The 22,356-nt window shown below is 37.8% G+C and overlaps 1 protein-coding gene, 1 long non-coding RNA gene and 1 pseudogene across 4 annotated transcripts in view; 1 reads left to right on the forward strand and 2 right to left on the reverse strand.

The window, feature by feature from the left end:
• nptn.S (neuroplastin S homeolog) overlaps positions 1-2,798 on the forward strand; it is a gene marked incomplete at its 5' end in the record, with an annotated part of 40,945 nt that extends 38,147 nt beyond the window's left edge. Inside the window, 2 exon segments of the mRNA NM_001095478.1 lie at positions 235-303; positions 1,369-2,798. Coding sequence (NP_001088947.1) covers positions 235-295 — 61 coding nt within the window. The 3' untranslated portion in view covers positions 296-303; positions 1,369-2,798.
• LOC121402035 lies at positions 2,597-5,239 on the reverse strand (annotated as a pseudogene). The gene is made up of 3 exons (XR_005966507.1): positions 5,112-5,239; positions 4,335-4,403; positions 2,597-2,971 (listed from the first exon to the last, which is right to left on the reverse strand). The product of XR_005966507.1 is annotated as a meiotic recombination protein REC114-like (transcript).
• Positions 5,240-8,161: 2,922 nt separating this feature from the next.
• LOC108712988 overlaps positions 8,162-22,356 on the reverse strand; it is a 76,038-nt gene continuing 61,843 nt past the window's right edge. The window contains exons 3-5 of one of the 2 annotated variants that reach the window (XR_005966649.1): positions 19,899-19,988; positions 9,992-10,129; positions 8,162-8,318 (exon numbers count right to left, since the gene is read on the reverse strand). This is a non-coding gene — a long non-coding RNA (uncharacterized LOC108712988). Of the gene's footprint in view, positions 8,319-9,599; positions 10,130-19,898; positions 19,989-22,356 lie in introns of those variants that run through there. The other variant, XR_005966648.1, reaches the window with a different exon arrangement.

Below are 22,356 nucleotides of genomic sequence, written 5' to 3' on the forward strand. Positions count from 1 at the left end.
CCAAACTATGGGACCAGCTTGATATTGGCCACCTCAAGGTGGATATGTCAGTGAAATATCCAGTCATGTGGCTACTTCACCAAACCAGTGGTGAAGGGGACCAGAACTACTTGCAGAGTAGTTCTGGTCCCCTGAAAACATGTAAAATGGGTGTTCTACTTTATTTGTAAATACAGTGTGTGTATGTGTGTATATAATTTGTAAATACTAAATTATTATATTTCCTTTGTTAAGGAAGAGCAACTCTACAAACAACCACAAAGATAAGAACCTGAGGCAAAGGAACACAAATTAGACAACTCTGTAAGTAAACTTTAGTCTATAATGTTCTAAGCTATTGTCTCTTATTGCAACATCCATGAGAAGCAGTCACAAGCTAATCATACATAGTGTTGGTGGGCAAAGATGAGGTGGCTTAGGTCCTGCATAGGTTCTGGCATTTGGCTTCAACACTGCAATCATCTTACTGATGTTCTGTGTGACCCCATAGCCCAAAAGGATGACCTTATTTCCAAATAAGGATTGCAATTCGGAATATAGTGAAATCTTTGAATGATACAGCTCTATTCCCATGTAAGTCTGACCAGAGACTGTATGAACTCAAAGATAAATTTCTAACTGAACTGTCTATGAGCAGCACAAATGACAAACTATAGGAACTGAAGAGGATCAGTTACAACTCTTCCAGGCTTTGCTGTAAAAAGAAGGTTGCTCTTCGTTTATATATCAGTCAGGAGGAGCTGCCAGTGCCTTATAGCAGTTCAAGCTCAGTTTTTGACTAATAGCATAGGAATACTAATCCATTAGATGTTCTGTGTGTAAGGAGAATACAGAGTAGTAACAGGAGGACCTCAACACAACACTCGCTTAACTCTGTAGCTCACACAATGTACTTCTCAATCAGTAGCAGTGCTGGCAGACAAGGGTTATTTGACCCTATAGCACTGTTGAGTTAAAAAAGCTATTTAGTATAAGCTGATAGTACATGCTATTCTCCACTGGTGATGGACAGATATCCTAAAATACCTGCACCATATCTGTGCCATTGTCTTGATTGGTAACGGCCTTACACTAGTGGTACAATTAGTCTTACTACTTGGTGTGAATATGTTCTAATGAGCACTTTCAGGCATATAGCTAACTGTTTCCCTTTGGCGCTGTTTGGTGCCAAACTGATCCCAGCATTTTATGATGTTAGGGGTTTTTGCCATATCATAGTAAGAATGCAAAATAAACGAGAGCTGTACAATATTGAGTGTACCTCTGCTAATATACACCAGTTTAGTTTTTCTTTTTCAGTACGTATCTTGGATGGTTTCCAGGATGTAACTTCATTAAGTCTTATCTAACTGTTTGTTGGCTTTTTAGAGGAACACCATCAGATTTTAATCTTCACCTACTGCATTGATCCCTTGAAACAAGAGACGGATTTAATGACTTCTTCAGGCTGTGAAGGTTTCTGTATTAATTTGCCTGGGTTCACGAAAAGAAGAACATTGCTCTACAATTTAATCTGCTTGTTCCTGTATGGGTCTGCTCCTTTAATGCGGCTTCCCTCCTACTATTCCGAGCATTATGGATTTGACCAGACTACAACTGAACATACATCTGAAGAGCTGATTCTGAAGTTAGACTTTAGATTTCTTCAGTATCCCTTTTTGTATAAGTTGTATCGCAACTGAAGTTACCAAACCATTTCTTAAGCATGCCTTATACCGCCTCTGAGAAGACAGAATGGATAAAGCTTTGAGAAGATCTGCAGTTTTAAGAGTATTCAGCTCTGTGCTGAATCAAATTATTCCACTTCAACTTGATAGACCTATATGAGCCTTCCAAACATGTGCTTGGGGACAATTGAAATGTTCTGCATGCAGCATTAGTTATGTTTGTATGATTTTTGTCTGCATTTTTAATTTTCTTAACGTAGTTGTGCTGAATTTCCGAAACTCTTAATGTATACTGATGCTTTATCCCAATCGGAATTTCAATGCACAAATTCCTTAACTGCATGCACAGATTGTGCTTATAGCAGCTTTGACTACTGACAGAATCACTTTTATTTATATAGTGTGGCTCATATTGCTTCATGTATGTACCACCTGATAGAACCATATGCTTTTTGGTAGTTTACATTTAAGTTGTGAAGAAATTCCCTTTTCCAGATTTCCAGCACCTTTGCACAGCAAGGAATTAACAAACCTCCCCCTTTCTGAGAGCCTTGGGCTTATGCTCTCGAGCTGCAGGTTGCGGTTGCCCATTTTCTACCCACAAAAGTTCAGTATCTTTGGCTAGTCTTTCTAGGCAGGTAAAACCATTCCTTTTATTCTGGTTTAGTCTACTGATTTTGCTTGTTTTGTTGGTGATCATAACATAATCCCCGCAGCTAGTGAAGAAAAGGCAGCGACTATATTAGGCAGGATGCTTTAGAATTGGTCTTCTAGTTAAATCATGTATATTCTGAAATCCTTTTTGCACTGTTATGCCCAACATGTACATTCATGCAGAAAATCTTTTTTATAATTTATATATATATTTTTCTTCTTAACAGGGTTTGTGGTTTAATTTGGTAAGGTTTAAAGATAATTTTGCTTTTTTGTTTTTTTTGGTCATAGCATGTTTATTCTATGCAACTAGATTTATATGTGTGTGTGTGTATATCAATGCTAAAATATCTTATGGGTTAGAGGGGCTCTACTAGTTGCATGATCCTGTGGATTATTCTGTATTTGCAGTGTGATAAAGTGTGCAGTAAATACACCTGTTAAACATAACTTCAATAAAACCAAACTAAATACTTATTTGCATCTTCTTCTTCTCGGACAGTTAAATATCAGTTCTCTGCCACTTTGTGCAGCTCTTTTTCTACAGACTCGGCAAATGCAGGAAAGTGCTGGTCCAGAAGGAATTCTTCTGAGCTCAACACAAGATTCTCAGATGTGTCCAGCTCCTTTCTGTGTTTGTTCAGTACAGACTGGAAATGAAAAAGAGCAACATTGAAGAATGATCTGCAGAAAATGCTTACATTGCAGTATTAACATTTAGCCTTACAGCTTGCATAAGAAATACGCACAAACTAATCACAGGTGGGATCAAAGCCAAGCTGTAATCTTAAGCCATTGGAACACAATTCGGGATGAGTAAAAATGGCTTCGTATTTTCTCTGCATGAATAAATTGCTTCCACCTTTATGGGTTTAAATTCTGCTGCTTTAGCCATCATTTTACTATTTGTAAACATTATTTTAACTACTTTGTTTTAAAAAAAAAAAATGAAGCAGGAAGCATAATTTAGTTTATTTTGAACACAATTTTCAGTTGGTCTCTTATTATGGGCATTGAAATTCTGTCCTAACCAGTATGGGTACATGCATTTATATCCTTGTTTCCATACAGAATTGTTTTATGCCTCAAACATTCTCAAATATAACCTGGCATAATTTGCATTTACTCTTAGATGTGCACTTTATAAATGTAATCTTTAGGTTCCGACATTTCACAAAAGATAAAGCAGCTAAGTTAGTAATAATCAAGAATCTTTAGTAGATCTGCCTTAACGTGACCATAGACACCAAGAGTTTTCTCTCCCTAACAACCAAATTAGTGCAATCCAACAATGGGCACCTAACAATTTATCGGACATTGGTCAGAAAATCAATGGGCAGGTTCATCATTCACAGTGAAATGTATCCATTGTCCAATTGTTTGCAAGGAGAAGCAGGCACAGTTTTCCTGGCTTCAACTAGACGATATCAATTGAAATGGTCTTTTTAGTTGATGGACAAATTGTACCGGTACATTTAAAACTATCGTTCCAGGAAAAGCTTGTCTATGGCCACCTTAAAGGAACAGTAACACCTAAAAATGAAGGTGTTTTAAAAGAATGGCAATCTAATGTACTGTTGCTTTCCACTGGTTAAACTGGTGTGTTTAAAGAATCACAGCTGTAGTTTTTATTAAAAAAAAAAAACTGCTACCAGCGCAGGGCAGCAGTTCATTATATTTTCACTTCTTTAAACCGCTTTAATTTTTTTGGTGGTACTGTTCCTTTGAGACACTGGGAAAAAGGTAAGTAAAATGACAACACAGAACTTTTTTTCCCCAGTGCCAGTGCATTTTTTTTTTTTCCAAATAGGAGCATTGGTGATTTATTTCACCTGGGGGGTGCCTTTCATTCCAGTACCCCAATGAAATACCCTTTACATAGCCTTTAATATTGTTAACATTACCCATTTGTATTTATCAAAACCATAACAATGCAATTGATTTCCTAAAAATTCTGGGAATAACTGCCCACAGAATATTTATTAGAAACATGCCTATAGTACCTTCCATTACCTGTGCTATTTGCTTGCTTGTCAATCTCCCTTCTGTATATCTTTCTGATGACTCCATCAAAGAGCCATTCTGTAGGAAAGAAAATTATTAATAGCAGGACTGTATCAATGTATATCCTCTTTGATGAAAGTGAAGTTGGCCAGTGAGGATGCAGCTTAATAAATACACCATAAATAGGGCTTGTGCAGAACATACTTTTTCCTATTGTTTTAATCACAAAATAGTCTCCTTTTTTTATTACAAGAAAAATAACCAAACGGTTTACACTCTAAAGCTGCTCCATTTATGGTCCTTGTGAGGTAGATGATGATATTATTGGTAAACACCTCCTCCTTTCCCCCTTTGTTGTGACTGTTTTGGCATAAAGGTAAGCACGATACCCCTTTCTGCACTTTTTCATCTGCCAATGTACTAAGCAACTGATAACACATGGGTATCTAAAATCTACATCGGTATCTAAAAGCTGGCGAGGTCATGTAGACTTCGATGGGAGTTGGCTAAGGAAAAATTCAAGCCATTTTTAATTCCAGATGTTTGAGTTTGAAAACTTACAAATTCAAGTTTTTAAAGCCTATAAATGCGGAAAATTTTAGGTATTTGCAGTTTTTAAGCCTATAAACAAAACATTCGAGATTTTCAAGGTTTCAATTGTTTTTTACATTCAGAATTTTTCATAAATAAGCATTTTTTTAAATTTGAGCTTATTCAAATTAGATTTTTGACAAATAAGCCCACATGTATATACATAGGTTTTAACATGTTTTGATGGTTATGTACCTGAACATCCACATACATCTGTAAATTCTATATGCAGCTATGACAATTTTCCATTGATTTTTTCCTTTTGATACCCCGCTGAACTGGACCTTGAACATATGGGATTTTTGCTGTAAGGCCAAGGACATAGTTAAATCGGGTTGAAAAAAGACAAAGTCCATCAAGTTCAAGTGAAAACCCAGCATCCATACACAAACCCCTCGCTACTTTCACATAAATTCTATATACCCATATGTATACTAACTATAGAGTTTAGTATCACAATAGCCTTTGATATTATGTCTGTCCAAAAAACCATCCAAGCCATTCTTAAAGGCATTAACTGAATCAGCCATCACAAGATCACCCGGCAGTGCATTCCACAACCTCACTGTCCTGACTGTGAAGAACCCCCTACGTTGCTTCAAATGAAAGTTCTTTTCTTCTAGTCTAAAGGGGTGGCCTCTGGTACGATGATCCACTTTATGGGTAAAAAGGTCCCCTGCCATTTGTCTATAATGTCCTCTAATGTACTTGTAAAGTGTAATCATGTCTCCTCGCAATCGCCTTTTTTCCAGAGAAAACAACCCCAACCTTGACAGTCTACCCTCATAATTTGTCTTCCCTCCCTCTAACCAGTTTAGTTGCACGTCTCTGCACTCTCTCCAGCTCATTTATATCCCTCTTAAGGACTGGAGTCCAAAACTGCACTGCATACTCCAGATGAGGCCTCACCAGTGACCTATAAAGAGGCATAATTATGTTTTCATCTCTTGAGTTAATGCCCTTTTTAATGCAAGACAGAACTTTATTTGCTTTAGTAGCCACAGAATTACACTGCCCAGAATTAGACAACTTGTTATCTACAAAAACCTCTAGATCCTTCTCATTTAAGGAAACTCCCAACACATTGCCATTTATTGTATAACTTGCATTTATATTATTTTTGCCAAAGTACATAACCTTGCATTTATCAACATTGAACCTCATTTTCCAGTTTGCTGCCCAGTTTTTCAGTTTAGACAAATCACTCTGCAAAGTGGCAGCATCCTGCATGGAACCTATAGTTCTGCACAATTTAGTATCATCTGCAAGAATAGAAAATTTTCAATGCCCACCTCCAGGTCATTAACAAACAAGTTGAAAAGCAAGGGACCTAGTATAGAGCCCTGCAGTACTCCACTAACAACACTGGTCCAATTAGAAAATGTTCCATTTACCACCACTCTTTGTAGTCTATCTTTTAGTTCTCTATCCAGGTACAAATACTATGTTCCAGGCCAACATTCCTTAATTTAACCAGTAAACTGTGTGGCACTGTATCTTTGTTTGGGACACAGTTGAAAGACAAACAGTGAAAAAAACTAAGAGAGAGAGAGAATCATAGCTGCTATGACACCATTCTGAAAATATTTGTGCAAGCGGAATCCTGTGTTTCCAAGTGACTATCCCCTGACAACCCATTATGATTGCTCTTTCTGTCAATTGCCATAGCAAGAAATGAGGGGAATTTGGTGCCAAGCTATTAAATATCACACATGACAGCTCCCCTGATTTGCCCTATTTTGCAGATTACTTGCTAGTTGTAGTTTTTATTTATTTACCTCCATCCTGGGCTCTGGTGCTTTTAGTTTCATTCTTCTGCTTGTCTTTGCAGTAACTGAATAAACCTCATAGGTTGGACACACAGGGGCATTTCCTTTGGTGTTTTATTTAATCCTGCGGAGAAGCACTTGACTCTGTCCCCTCAAAGTGATGGAATTAGTGTCACCACAGTGGGTAGAGCTGCAGCCGCTAATACATTTTAGGTACAGTGCAAAGCCAACTATATATGCTTACACAGAACCTCGTCTGATATTGGCTGCAGTGTGTAGGATAGGAGCAGCTATAGGTTAAGTATTAAAAATGTTTCATTGTATCCAGTTAGATTGAATGTTGAAGGTATTAGTAGGAGCTCAGTGCTGCTGCATATGGGGCTAATGAGCAGGTGCACACCTATGACTTCACTATGACACACTAATAATAACACCAATAATAATTATGACTATAACATATTGGTGGGCACAGACGTGTGTCTACATCTGTTTCAATAGAGATAATATCCCTTCAGATGAGGGATGTGAGTGGGTTCTTTAGATCCAAGTCATGCAAAATCTTCCTTCTGGTAGTCAGTGAAGCACAAAAGTGCCGGGGGAAACAGAGAGGACTATGCAGAGCTGTGTTTCATTAGAAAGAGTGGCTGCACATTCAATCAAACCTGGGACTGCTGGCTCAGCACCCCTTAGAGCTGTTAAGTGGCAGGTCCCAGTTTGGCAGTAGATAACTGGTAATGTTTTTAGCATATAGCCCAGAAGAAGTGTTGTGACAGATAAAGTGTGTCTAATAATTTGGAGTGCATGTGCTCATGTAACAATTATTCTTTATTACAAACAAGAAAGGGGACATTTTAATAGTAAAGTACAAAGTCTCTATATATTTGCGTGTCCTTTATTATTTGAGTGCAAGCTAAGGGAACTAGTACCCACAATACACAGACCAACCCTTGCACTTCTAACTAAAGTTTCCCACACACAAGCAGATTTTTAACGCGTTTCATTCCCTTCTAGGCACTTCATCAGAGGTGAAATACCCCCTCCCAAACAAACACTTGTATGCCCAGTATTTCACACATAAACATACATCCACTGTTAAAGTGACAGCAACCATATAATTGTATATGTCAGATATCCATCATAAATGATAAAAAATAACATAACCATACAATATAAATAAATAATAGTACTAACCATTTGTGACTTGCAGTATAGGTGCTGGTGTCCTATAAAAACAAGAATATTTTTCCTTTATATATATTCCACAAAAAATAATATATAATTTATAATGAGAGCATAAGACTCATATACTATGTCAGAATCATTTATATACAGCACACTGTATAATGGTACCAGAGTTTAAAACCGTAAAGTAGGTACTCTATTTATTGGGTAAATATTTCCTTCCAATAAAAGCCATCAATGAGAAGGGAAGCTCATTTGCACTTCAGAATACCACAGAGAATGTCAGTTGTATGTAAGTGCAGGTATTGGTGCAGTCCACTAGATGGACCTCTATACACATGTATTTGGTAGTTTGATTATACGTAATTATACCTGATTAAGGCACACCATGACTTCTTAACATTGGCATAGTTTTTCTTTTGCCCTTTACTTTTTCCCAGGAACCATATCACTAGAATAAGACAAAGTAGGTGCATTACTGTGTGTCTGGCCTGCTGTAAAGCATCCTTTCTCAATCATATCATCTGTAATCACCAGCATAAAGGCTTAGTATAGCAATACATTAGCTATCAGTTAGTATCTGTGGCACATTCCCAGTGGCCCAAGGCCTCTCAGTGGTGTGGAATGTCACAGAAATGCTGAAAAGGAACACAGATTGTCTTTAACCTGCTCACTGTCAGCATCACTTGCATCCATTTGGCTGGTATATTAGACAAAGGTTAGAAGAGGGCTTTTTAAAAAATGTTAATGGAATTCTTAATCCTTTATATCAGTAATGGAGCTCATCATTTGTTATATCACTGTGTTCTTGGACAGAAGGTTCACTTTATAAAGCAGAGATTAACCTCCTCAGTGAACTTGTCATGCCTATATTCATAATTATATTATCATGTGTATCCACAGTGCAGGATAGCACTCTCCGTGTATTATGTTGCATCTTCAACTACTAATCCTCAAATAAAGTGACAATTCTACCAATAACACAAAATAAAAATTTCCCACTCTAACCACAAGTAACTAATTCCACTTTTTTCAGTTCAGTTGTTTTCAGATTGTTCACCATAAACAAAGACTTTTTTTCATTTGCTTTCCATCTTTTATTTTTTACAGTTTTCCCAAAATGTAAGTTAAAAGTTTAATGTTTCTTTCTCTGGTGTTAAAGTTTGGCAACTCAGTGATCCAGGAGCAGATTCTGAACTGTAACTTTCTACATTTAGTTGCTACATTTATCAGCAGTATCTGTGGAATATTATTGTATCTTACCATTTTGGAAATAAAAAGAGGTACAAAAAAAGTTGACCACGCCCATTTTTGTGGCCACACCCCCTAAGTACCGTGTTCATTTTACAAAATGTGGCAGGTTATGAAAGTTTGAACATATTTCGGTGTTTTTTTTCCGAAGGGACCGGTTATCTTATATTGTTACAGTTACTTATTTGCTTATCTAGAAATTGTTACAAAAGTATCTTATCTGTAGCTGGGCTCTCTGCCAGAAGCCAATTAAGTTAGAAACTTAGTTTCTTTTTCTGGCTGTTCAGTGCAGAGAAAATCTTGACTTTCCAGTACAAGGGACTGCGGGTTGAGCTGTCAAAAACAGGACCATCCCGCAGAAAACTGGACAGGCTGTATGAATTCTAACAGTTGCCTTTCATGCATTAATGGAACTCAAATGTATCAATTAAATGTATCAATTTAGAACAGTTAAAGAGTTGGTGATTCGCCCTCCCAGAGCTGCTTTAGTAAAAAAGTTCAACTTTACACTTCAATATTAGAAAAACCGTCACAAATAGAAAATAACTGGAAAAGTCTATTTCTGGTGAACAATCTGAAAATACCTAAAGGTGCATTTGCTTATGAGGTGCAGTATACAAAATACAATTTTGGGATTCAAATTTTCCCTTCCACAATGCCAACATTTTTGCCAGAAAGCTGCAGACACCCCAATTGTTCTGGATGTGCCAAAACAAGCACTGTTGCATTTATACGTCTTCATTACCCCAGAGCAAGTTGTAGCTAGCATTTTCACATTGGTGACTGGGTCACTTCTGGCTCATGTCAATATGGCATTAGTATTCAATTCATACAAGTCTGTAGCTTTTATTATCACAACGCACTGTGGGACACCTGAAATAACTAGCAGGTCCAGAGTGAGAGTAATTCTAGTGTTCTCCAGCATGAATGGACACACTTGCACAGGGTTCATCTGAAGAGGCAGGTACCGATGCATTGGAGGTTAAAAACCACTATGTGGACACAAGGATCCTGTAATGCAAATACCTTTAATTAAAAACATGACTTTGCATCCATCATGGAACCATTTCAGTTATAAATGAGCCTTTACATTTTTCTGGAATTTGGTATAGGTTGGGTAAAGAGGTCAAAGGTCTGGCAATAATATGGGAAAGTTTGTCAGCAAAAAGATGAATCTTATGATGCACCCCTGACAATATTGAGATTAGATTGAAATAAAAGTGCTAACGAGCCTATGGCTAAATATAACATTATGGGGACAAGGGACACTTCTATAAAAATAGGGGTGTGGAAGCACTCTAAAGGCTAAGTAATAGTATATTTAAGTATAAAGGAAGTGCTAGATTTAATGCACATTCCCTGGGCCCCTGTCTCAAAAGTAAGTTTACAAAACAGGGGTTTTTAGTTACAAAGTTATGATCATAAAGTTGAAAAGCCACCATACCACGTCAAGGTAAAGGGACACTTCTATGTCATGCTTTAATAGATAAATATTTTTTTGCGGCTTCTGACCTCCCTCCCTGGCCCCCGGCATGCCTGCAAGAGGAAGAAGGTATGTGTTTTTTCTATAATTTGTATACTTTGCATCTGTTTCTCATTGGATATATTTGCTAGAAGGGAATGGGATTTAAGTGTATTTTGGGTTACTAGACAGGGTGCATGTACACATTGTTGCAAAAAAGATTTTACTATGTAGAGTTGTACAGTACAATGGTTAATGCTTAATCCCTTGCACCCTAAGGTTGGTGGCAGATGTGAAGATTCTAGAGTGATTATTCGCCTAGCGAAAAATATCCTCTTCTTCGGGCAACTAATCTCCCCAAAATGCCTTTCCGCCAGCAAGAATGTGAATTGCCTGCAGGATGGCACTCTGATGGCTTCATTTTCCAAAGTCGCATGCCAACTCGGAAAAACAAAGTGATCCGAGTGCCATCCTGCCGGAGATTCACATTCTTGCCAGCGGGAAGGCATTTTGGGGAGATTAGTCGCCCGAAGAAGAGGGGATTTGTCCCTGGCCTAATAATCTCCATAAATCTGAACGTGTGCCACCAGCCGCATTGTAAACCACTCATATTACGTTTTTCATAGGCCAGATTATATTAAAATTATAATGTCAAAGAAAATTATTAGTTATTTTGATAAAGTCAATAATACTGAGAATGTTTGTTATTCTATGACTGATTAGAGTATGTTACGTAAAACATACCTTTGCATTTGATTCAAGCAAAAGCAAATCAGATTTTCTAAGACATGTTTGTGCTGAAATTAACGAAAAGCCTTCCTGGAAGAAACACATAGAGAGGAGAGAGCAGCCAGGTATAAAGTTCTGTTCTACCCTGCAATCTGGCATCTATCTGATCCTCCCCTTCCACAAACTTTCTTCTTACTCCACCCAGTGCAAAGCTGTATATTACAAATACATATTAAAATTTACTTTTTATTACAATTAGAAATCATAGTGTTGATTCTCTAGTGTTTTTGGTAGGGCTATTTTCTGGCAATTAAACACTGCAATGAACACAATGTACAAATAAAGAGTGGCTTGACACCGCAGAGCTAATAATAAGCACACTATATAAAAAAAACTTGCCCTTTTAATATATACAAGCACACATTTGGTGTTATTGGTACTTTCTGCCCCCTGTTATATTGGGGAAATATTCATTTTACATTCTTGTGTATTTTTCAGAACACAGCAGAGAATGTTTTTCATTTTGTGATGATTGTTCTGTCTTTCCAACTTGTTATCACGCTTTATGTATTAAAAGGGCAAGTATACATTCATTCTTTTTAATATTCTCTGTGGGTTTTTATTATATATTCCTTACCATGAATATGCATTTATTTTCATTTGATATGTGTCTCAAAAGATTCTGTGGTGTTGCTGCTTCTGGCTCAGTCTTCAATTTTGGGGCAGATAGATGTTTTGTATTCCACTGCCAACTGGCAGAAAACTGCAGCAAACTAAAAAAAGCGCCTCAGTCTGTCATTGCTCCTACGGCTTTGAATGAATGGAGAGTGCTACAAGTGCTACATATGACACATACATTGAGCAGAGACAGGCAGGCCTCAGCACCAAAACACTCACTTCTTTGGCTAGTATCTAGGAGTAGAGGTGTGTTTTGTCTGCTGACATTTTCCTGCTGCTGGATGCCCTGTGTGGCATAGACCCCCAAAAATTGCCTCAATGCAAACTAGCCACAAACTCATTACCTCATTATAACCATTTAGACTGTAAGCCCTTCGGAATAGGGTCCTCCATCCTTTTGTCTCCTTGACACAGAGTGTAATTATATTTTATATTTATGTGAATTGTATTTCTAATAATGCACTTATTGTTACCTATTATTGCAGTGACCCCTGGTTTGTTTCTACTAATTTATTGTTTTGCTGTACAGTGCTTTGCCCTCAAGGAGCCCTATACAAATAAAAATATACACACACACATATATATATATATATATATATATATATATATATATATATATATATATATATATATATATATATATATATATATATATATATATATATATATACATATACATATACATACACATACATTACCTTCCTCTGAGCAGTGGCAGGTTAATGAGATGGGACAGGACCCTAAGCTGTACTTTCCACAGGCCCCCTTTCTATGATCTGCCGCGCCTGGGTCTGGTCAGTACCAGCTGGGAGAAGATTAGGCAGCCAGACATTGCAAGGTGAGTGTGGTGTGCACCTGAGATATCTAAGGGTAAGGCCACACTAGGCGATAGCGCAGCGATTTGACTCGCGGCGACTTTCCGCCGCGACTTTTAATCCGCAATCGCTGGGGAAACTTTTGCGCTGGCGTCTATGGGGAATCGCGAGCGTAAAAACACACGCGGCGATCTTTTTTTAATTGTCGCTCGAAATCGCCTCGCTAGGCGATTTCGAGCGACAATAGAAAAAAGATCGCCGCGTGTGTTTTTACGCTGGCGATTTGTCGCGATTCCCCATAGACGCCAGCGCCAAAGTTTCCCCAGCGATTGCGGATTAAAAGTCGCGGCGAAAAGTCGCCGCGAGTCATATCGCGGCGCTATCGCCTAGTGTGCCCTTAGCCTAAGATGTGGCAGTTTGGTGATTGCTGTCTAATCTTCTCCAAGCAGATACAATGCACTCATCTCAACCAGACGTAGAAAGAAAAAACTGGTGAGCCTTCAAATAAAGTCAGTGTTCATTTATTGAAGCACTGTGTGTTTTGAACCACAAACTTAATTCCTCAGGTGCATTCCATGATAAATCTGCTCTACAGTGGGTGACTCGTTTCCTGAACACGTTTTTCCACCGGTTATAATGTAAATTGCCACTGGAAAAACATGTATTGCTTTGACATTCTGAAGTTGTGAGGAACTCACATAGGAGACTCAGTCCCTAATCCTTAAATTTCAGTGCTAAAGCCAATGATATATAAAGTTAGAAAATCATTATAGTTTGCAATTCCCTTATATTAGACTAAACTTAGGCTATTCAGCTACACAAATAGTACTTAATACAAAACTCATATGATGTTACGGTACATGATGGTGTAACCCTCCAAGGAGGTCTTAGACCACTTGCTCCCTAGGAGGAACCATGCCATACAGAAATTATCATGTTCCCTGCAAATTGCAAGTGGGCTTGTATTTACCAAGGTGGGAGGCCTTTATGGAGCATTTTAGATGCGAGTTTTATTAGTGATATACAACCTGCAATGCAAATACTGCAAATGTACTTAGATATGAGGAAGATCTTGTGCATCCTACATATTAGCTCTCAAAAAAAAATATGTCTGAATAAAATGATTTCCAGTGGACATAAAGACATCTGGCACTGTAGTCTTTATGGAGACTTGTGTTTTGTTATATTAGGAAATATAATTGTGTGAAATAGTAGGCTCTGTTAATGCATACCAGATCAGCTGCAGTTTGGTGGAGAAGTCTTTTAATGAGGGGGGGGGGAAATGAGTCAGTTATATATTAAGAAATTAAAGAAAGGTTAAGAAATTAATCGAAAACATTGTGCTTCATTGCAAGACTGGTCATTTCTGAGTTGATCCTGAAGCCCTAGGCATCTGGAATGTCCTAGCATTTTTAAACTAATTCAGCAGATCAGGCTTGTTATCTTAAACTAGTTGTCAGTGATTGTTGCCGACTGGAAACTCTCTCTAATGAAGTGTTGTTGATAGAGTAAAGGTTTAGGATGCAAGATAGGATTTCATGGATAAGACCATCTTGGAACTCGCTGTCCCTCGAAATGACATATCATAATGCAGAGCCATTCTGCTTGAGGTTTGAATGGCCATTGACCCAACAAATCCTATTCCATCAGTATCAATGCGCTAAGATTAATGTGTAGATTATTTTCACAGTGATCATGTCTAGGCCAGCTTTTCCTAAGCATCCTGTGTGAATTTCTCAACTGGGACTCCAATGAGAGACTAAAGCTGGCCATAGACGCAAAGATCCAATCGTACAATTGAGGATTCGTCCGATTTTTGGACCGTGTGCGCAGAGTCCCGACATTTTTCGTCCGGCGGAGATCGGTCATTTGGCCGATCGGACAGGTAGTGCCGGGTCAGGTCTGTCTGGCCGTTGGCAACTTAGGTTCCCACCACAGCTGTGCGCAACCGAGGACTCACGTGCATAGCCGTGCGTAACTGAGGACACACGTGCGCAATCGTGTCTAACCGAGGACGAGTGTGCATAATTGTGCTCAACCGTGTGCAGCCGAGCGCGCGTGACTTCACAGAGCGCCCCCACTTTTCAATGTGGTAACACTTCCCAGACTAGGGGTAGGCTGCATATAAGGTAAGTGCCTGGCGCCCCCAAGCTTTGCGCCCTAGGCACGTGCCTCTTGTGCCTACCCCTAGTTCCGGCCCTGCGGACAGGTTAGAAAATTTCTGTCGGCTACGATTGCTGTCAGGGGCAAAACATCGGCTGATCTGTTCTTTAACTACTTTATTTGAACTGAATGGTAAGACTTTGATCTTAATGGTTAGTGGCAGGTCGGGAGATGGAAAAGTCCAATCGTACGTTGATTCGTACGATCGGATCTTTGCATCTGTGGCCAGCTTAAGGTTTGGCAGCTGCTGTCAATGAAATTATAGTAATTATCACCTATTAGAAGGAACAACTTTACACATTTCTGAAAGAAATTAGTCATTTTTTTTATTTTGCTATATTGATAAATGCTAATGACCTAGCAAAATAGAAGGATAAGCAAATGTAAAAATGGATTGAAATAACAGGTTACATCAAATTATTACTTGAAAGCACTGGGATATCTAGTTTGTAAGGTGAAAACCTATTTCTCTTCTCTTCTACATAATAGATTGAATAAGTTACATTCTTTACAATTTAAGACTCTGTCAGTACCAGATACCCATAAGAATTCAAGGCTGCCATTGCAGGTTACATGTTGTAAGGCAAATAACATGCTTACTATTGCCATTTTGTTTATTGTTTAATATTATAATATTTATTAGAAGCCAGGGAGAAAGAGCAATATAAAAGGAGGTTACCTTGACATGGAATGAAGTAACAAAAGCAGCTGAAATGTAAAATGTTGCCATTTTAAACAGATTTAAAAAGTAGCAGAAGCTACAGCCATGTAGAAGAAGCAGATTCCTTTTGGGCTATGCTTCACAGCTTGATTTCAATATTAGTCAACAGTTTTTACAGGGCAGTTGATCTGAATATATGTGTCTGTGTGCGTGTGTGTGTGTGTGTATTTGTGTTTGTGTGCGTGTTTGATGAGAACAGAGTTAATACAGTGAAGTATATTCCATAATGGGTTTATTAATTATGACTTGTGTTGGAGTTCAGCTAATTAAGACAGCTGTACAAACAGCAGGATGAAAAATAATAAACCTATACATATACCAGCTATGTATTTCTGCAACCCTGACAACTATTGATGAATGCTCCTGGAAAGTAACAAGCTCCCCCATGGATATACACTGATGATGTATCCTTAGCAATAATGTAAACTCATTGCAACCACTCAGCAATAAGCTTGGTCATGATTGGTTGATACTACACTACCTTTAAAAAGGCATCATGTAGTGGTACTTAAGTGCTAATATTTCCCCTTTTCTTGCTTGATTTTGCCGTTGCTGAAACAATAGTTCTTGGTTTTCAACAAAGCAGCTTTGTAATTAATTATAAATTGTTATTGCAATTATATGTCACTAGATGTTGCTGTTTCATTTCCATTGCCATTCGATTGTCAAATTATAATTTGGAATACCTTTGTTTGCTTGGGGAAAAAAGGTTAAACGTTTGACACAGAATCTCAGAGCTAAAGGAAAACATACTTAAAGTAGAATATGGGGCACAATAAAGGTGTGATTATATATGATAATACATATATACAAACAATAAATATACTCACTCCTTTTTAAACAGAACAGACATTGCTTGTACATACAGCACATGTATTGCAATATACAGTATAAAAGCTGGCCAGCTATATCAATGTCTCCCTGGTCAGGACCATCCTACACTTGGGATACACTGAATCAAGAATTTTTAGATTGGGCTGATGATACTCTGTGTTTGGTTCTTGCAAGGTAATTAGTTGTACTTGTAATGCAAATATACAGTTGTGTTCAGAATAATAGCAGTCCGACCACTAACCTCATCAATTACTGTTTTTGGTAGAAATTAGAAATTTCTACATGGCAAATAATTTACTAGTAGGTGTAGTAAAGTAATTGAAAATCAACAGACTCAACAGTCTTTGAGTACTTTGATTAAAAAGTTGATTAAAAAGTTGATGGGAGATGGGAAAACGTGCAAAAAATAATAGGATGCTCTGCTAAAATAATCTGAAATGCTTTAAAATGTCAACCAATACCTGAAAGACAGAAAACGACCATTTAAATTGATAGAAAAATAGCCAAAATGATAAAGACTCAGCCAATGATCAGTTTAAAGAAGATCAAATGTGAGTAATGTTACAATTATAAGCCCCCACAAAGTCCCATTGTTGAAAAAAAGATGTGACGAAGAGGTTACAATTTGCTAAAGAACACACTGACTGGCCTAAAGAGAAATGGCGCAACATTTTGTGGACTGATGAAAGCAGGATTGATCTTTTTGGGTCTAGGGGCCACAGACAGTTTGTCAGACGACCCCAAAAACTGAATTGAAGCCACAGTACAGTGTGAAGACAGTGAAACATGGTGGCTCAAGCATCATGATATGGGAATGTTTCTCATTCTATTGTGTTGGGCCTATTTATCACATACCAGGGATCATGAATCGTATCAATACATCAAAATATTTGAGAAGATCATGTTGCCTTATGCAGAAGAGGAAATGACCACAAGACAACGACCCTAAACACACCAGTAAATGAGCAACATCTTGGATCCAGAAAACAAAAAACAGTAGCAGCACAACAAACCTCTCATATTAACAACATTTCCTGTCTGAATATGGCAGCTTCTCTCTACAAAAATGCTTTTTCAACGGCTCGACTACCTTGCTCCTTCTACTACCTGCCACAGTTGACCAGCTAAACCCCAACCCTGGCACAGTAGTTTAGCTCAGAAGATGAAGTAGATCAGCTGAACAACAGTGGAGAAAGTCACAAACTGATCCTGACTTCATCCACTTCAAGTTCATGCTCTCTTGCTACAATCAAGCTCTATCAATAGCTTAACAACAGTACTTCAACAGTAGTTTCTCAAGGCTCTGTCTTAAGCCCTTAAGTGTTCATGCTCTATACTACTTTGCTAGGAAAACGTATTCTGGTGTATGGACTTCAGTATCACCTTTATACTCATAATACTCATGACACTCCTGAACTCTCTCCTTCTGTCCTTGACCAAGTTACAGACTGCCTCTCTGTAGTCTCCTCCTGGATGTCTCAGCGACACCTGAAATGCAATCTTTCTAAAGCAGAACTCATCATATTTTCTAAAAGATCTTCCCCTGTCCCTCAGATCTCACTCACAGTTAATAACATCATCTTTCATTTGACCACACAGGAATGCTGCCTAGGAATCATCTTAGACTCTTATATGGCTTTTTAACCACAAATCCAAACACTTGAAAAATCACTTATCCATTCTCTTATTATCTCCCATCTTTACTACTGCTACTTACTCCTCGCAGGTATTCTTGCAAGTTGCCTTTCACACATCCAATCTGTTCTAAATGCTGCCGCTCATTCATCTATCTCACCACTCAACATCAGTTGCTCCCTATGCATATCCCTCCACTGACTCCCAATCTCCTCTAGAATCAAATTCAAATACTCCCCATTACATTAAAGGCCCTTAAAATTAAGCCCCTCCCCATATTCAATCTCTGATCTCAAAGTACACCCAATCTTCGCTCTGCTTCTGACATTTGCCTTTCTTCTCCTCTCATCACTTCTGTCCATTAATATCTACAAGACTTCTCTTAAGCCTCTGCCTTTCTCTGGAATTTTCTGCCTCGAGCTATCAGTCTTTCTCCTTCCTTCCAAACTTTTAAACACTCCCTTAAGACGCACCTGTTGAGTGAAGCTCAATTAATCAGTCATAAATGTATTATAAATCACAATTTTTGTAAAAAAAATCCTTATGTCTCAATAGTACCCTAACCCTTTAGTTTGTAAACTCTTGCAAGTAGGGCCCTATAATCCTATCATACTCGGTAAACCCTCCAACAAACTCCCTGTATGTTTGTATATATTTGTATCTCTATAGCACTACTTTTATATGCAGCATTGTACAGCAGATTGCACTGCAATCATTCTCATCATAAGAGTTTACAGGAAGTAATACTTTAAGGTTATTATCTTACGTGGTATTATACCCGCCATGAGCAGGAAAGAGAATAATCTATGCCTGACAAAACCAAAATTCTCAAAACAGACTCTATAGAAGATGGCCTGTCTGTACTGTATATCTTTCTGGATAATACGTTTCTGGATATCTGTATTATCAGGGCTACAACAGCTTTAATAGTTCTAGGGGCATCTGGGTCGCCGAGCACTCTTGTACATTTACACCTAGGGTCAAGGAAAGTGGGGCGATAGTATACAGTGATGGGAAATATGGTATTAAAATATCAGTCTCTTAAATAAATGTTATTTTTGGTGCACAATAACTTTGTAAAAGATGATTCCCAACATACATCATTATTACCATTTATACACATAATACAATTTACCAAATATGAGGGCCCAGCTTGAGTGTAATGGACTTGTATCTAAGCAATTTCCTATCTGGGATCATATACTATCTGTGCCAACATTTAGGATAAAAAGGTGTTCTTTTCTACAACCTTGATTTTTGTGGCAGTTGCAGTGGTATTTGATAGCCTCATTTAGTGTGCCAGAATAGGTTTCCCCCTATTGATTAATTGTATAGTTTGAACTTTGCATTTTCTTCTCTTGTACTAGAAATGCTTATTTTTGACATTTTAAATTCATATGTCTATGCATTTTATTTTTAACCAAATGGACAATAGATTTTATCAGGGGTCCACCACATACATAATTTATTGCTTTTACTGAATCCTTCACAAAAAGATTTAGTCAAATACCAAACTAAATCTGAACCTTAATTTGAATACACAATGCTGAATAATATGAGCAAACTGGTATAATATGTAAACAAACAGTTTGCAAATGCTTCTTAACCAGGATATTAAAATCACATGACATTTAAAGGCTTGGGATGCAGTTCACCCAACCATGAAGCTTGAAATGCTGTCATTAAGTACAACATTGTATGAACAGCCTGAAGTTAAATGAAAGAATAATGTATGTTTCTTACCAGCATCGTATGCTCCTGAGAAATGAAAAAATGACCTGTGTTTAAGATCGTCAATGTGAGTCTACCAGATTCCTCACTGGACTGAAAGATCTAAAATAAAATTCAAAAATTAATATGTACATAAAGATAAATAACAGCTCAATAAAAAAATCAATGTGTTCTTTGAACCATGCATTTTATTTTGTCTCCCTTGTATGATTACAAAGAGTCACAAATATATTTTATATAGTCTAGAAGTAATTGAAATAATGCGGCAGTAGAGGGTAAAGTATTTCTGAATTATCAACTGCATGACAAAATAGAACATGCATGTCTTGACCATTCCCTGTAATGCCATGGCACTTCTCATATGCCTCAGACCCTGCCTGGTTTCATTGGGAGGTATGGTAACACTGCTTTAAATGCTTTACTGCTTTTTTTTTTTTTTTTTTTTTTTTTTTAAAGCCAGCAAAATATTGCTGGCATTGCAGAACAAATCATTTGAACTATAGATTTGTTACATTTTTGAACCAATTCTAAAATAAAAACAACTGGTTCTTTAACTCAGTCTTTGCCCTGTCCACCCCCAAAACCCAGCATTGGTTTTGGTACCACTGGCCTACATAGTGAGTGAGGTGGTGCTCTGGGGAAACAAGGTGTTAGTTTATAAAGTAATCCCAAGTATCATAATGAAGATATACTGACTTGTTCTTGTTCAGATTTGGTGAATACCAGTAATGTGTTCATTATGTGCCAAGATTAGTAGTTGTAGCATGTAAAACCCATGTTTTCAAAGTTGTTTGTAAGAGTCTGATATGCTGAAACCTATCAAAGGTTCTGCCTGTGCAGAATGCTGTACTTAAAACTGGGAACTGTTATTTTAGTTAAATTTGTCCTTCAAGTTTTGATTTTAGACCCTTAACATCTGATATTTAAAAAGGAAAAAGAATCAGATCCACGAAGCTACTAAAACAGCCAGGCATCGGTATGTAAAGCCCACTCTTTGTTGCCAGGAGAATTTAATTTGAATAACGAAAGATCAGAGATCACAGACTATCAAATCCTAAAGGATTAGTTTTGCACAAATGTATTTTAGTTTTAGCAACATTGAAAAACGGAGTAATGCAAAAATCTGGCATTTGTATGAAGCAGATCATCTCAGAGCAGTCATTGGGGGGGGGGGTGCAAGAGGATCAGTCAAAGGGGTCCCTGCTGTGCCCTTTTTTCAGGTCCTGAAAACAAATATCAAAATACATATACCTGTCCCTATATAAACCATGCTTCATATACATTGTTTTGGAATATTTCATTACTTCTTTATTAATATGAAGAAAAGTAAAGAAGACTCTGGCTTAGGCAGTTTGAAAGAAAATGTGTTCTCCAATTGATAAACCTCCTAGTTTGTCTCTCAGGTTCAATAGTGCTGGAGCCTAGGCCCTAGCAGACCCCAGCCAAGCACACTGCCCACCTGCTCTTATTATTTTCACCATAGTTCTATACTATTTAGCACCATGTAAATACTGATGTACATGTTTTCAGGAAGGTGGTTTCCATTAGAACAAATAGCAGGCGAAGTGGATATATTCGGTAATTTCTCCACAGGCTGAAAAACATTGGCAAAGAATATGCCACATGTTCCATTAGCCTCAGTAAATATGCTTTCAAAAGTGAAATGGAGAGGCAGACAGCCAAGAAGAAGAAGAAGAGTGAAAGGGCAGTTAAGAAGGGAGTTGTACAGAAGAGCAGCAGGGGGCAGAAGAGAAGAGGGAATAGAAAAGAGAAAATTGCTTCACAGAAAAAATTGTGCCATAAATGCTGCTTTAAATATTGTTTGCTGTTTATGCTTCTTCTGCAGTAAAAATTGCTCTGCTCACCAGATGCCTTAGAAATTAAGTCCCTCCCTGAAAAGAGCTGAATTAGAAGGAGTGTCCACTTCCCAGGATCTTAAACACAAGACTCTTTGAGATGGAGAGTGTTAAAGATCTAGAGCTCTGGCATGTGCTATCAACACAGGCATTCACCAAGAAAGAACCAAACCCAAACCCATAAAACCATGTTACTTTAGGTCATGTGACTAAGGCAATTGAAAATGTTTGCCCAACACTGCCATGCCATGTCCTTAATGTACCTTAATTAGCAAATTAGAGTTTGGATTCGACCAAACCTTTACCTGAAAGATTTGTGGTTTGGACAAATCCGAAAAATATGGATTCGCTAGTTGACCAAATACTTCAGCCAGACATACATGTTGTAATCCACAGAAATGCCAGCTTTATATTTCTCGCACATAGAGAAAAGACATTGTCACATCAGAATCCACTCCCTTGTCCATGGGATCTTAAAAAGAGGCAACATCTTCTGTAGAAAGCAGAACTTTGACTGGGCTGCCAATTTCTTAGACACCCCCCATTCTCCTTTAACCAGCTCATAAACTCCCCTTGAGTTTGAGTGCGTGTGTGTGTGTATATACGTGTGTTCA

The sequence above is a fragment of the Xenopus laevis genome, chromosome 3S (assembly GCF_017654675.1).
Source record: "Xenopus laevis strain J_2021 chromosome 3S, Xenopus_laevis_v10.1, whole genome shotgun sequence".
NCBI lineage: Eukaryota > Metazoa > Chordata > Amphibia > Anura > Pipidae > Xenopus > Xenopus laevis.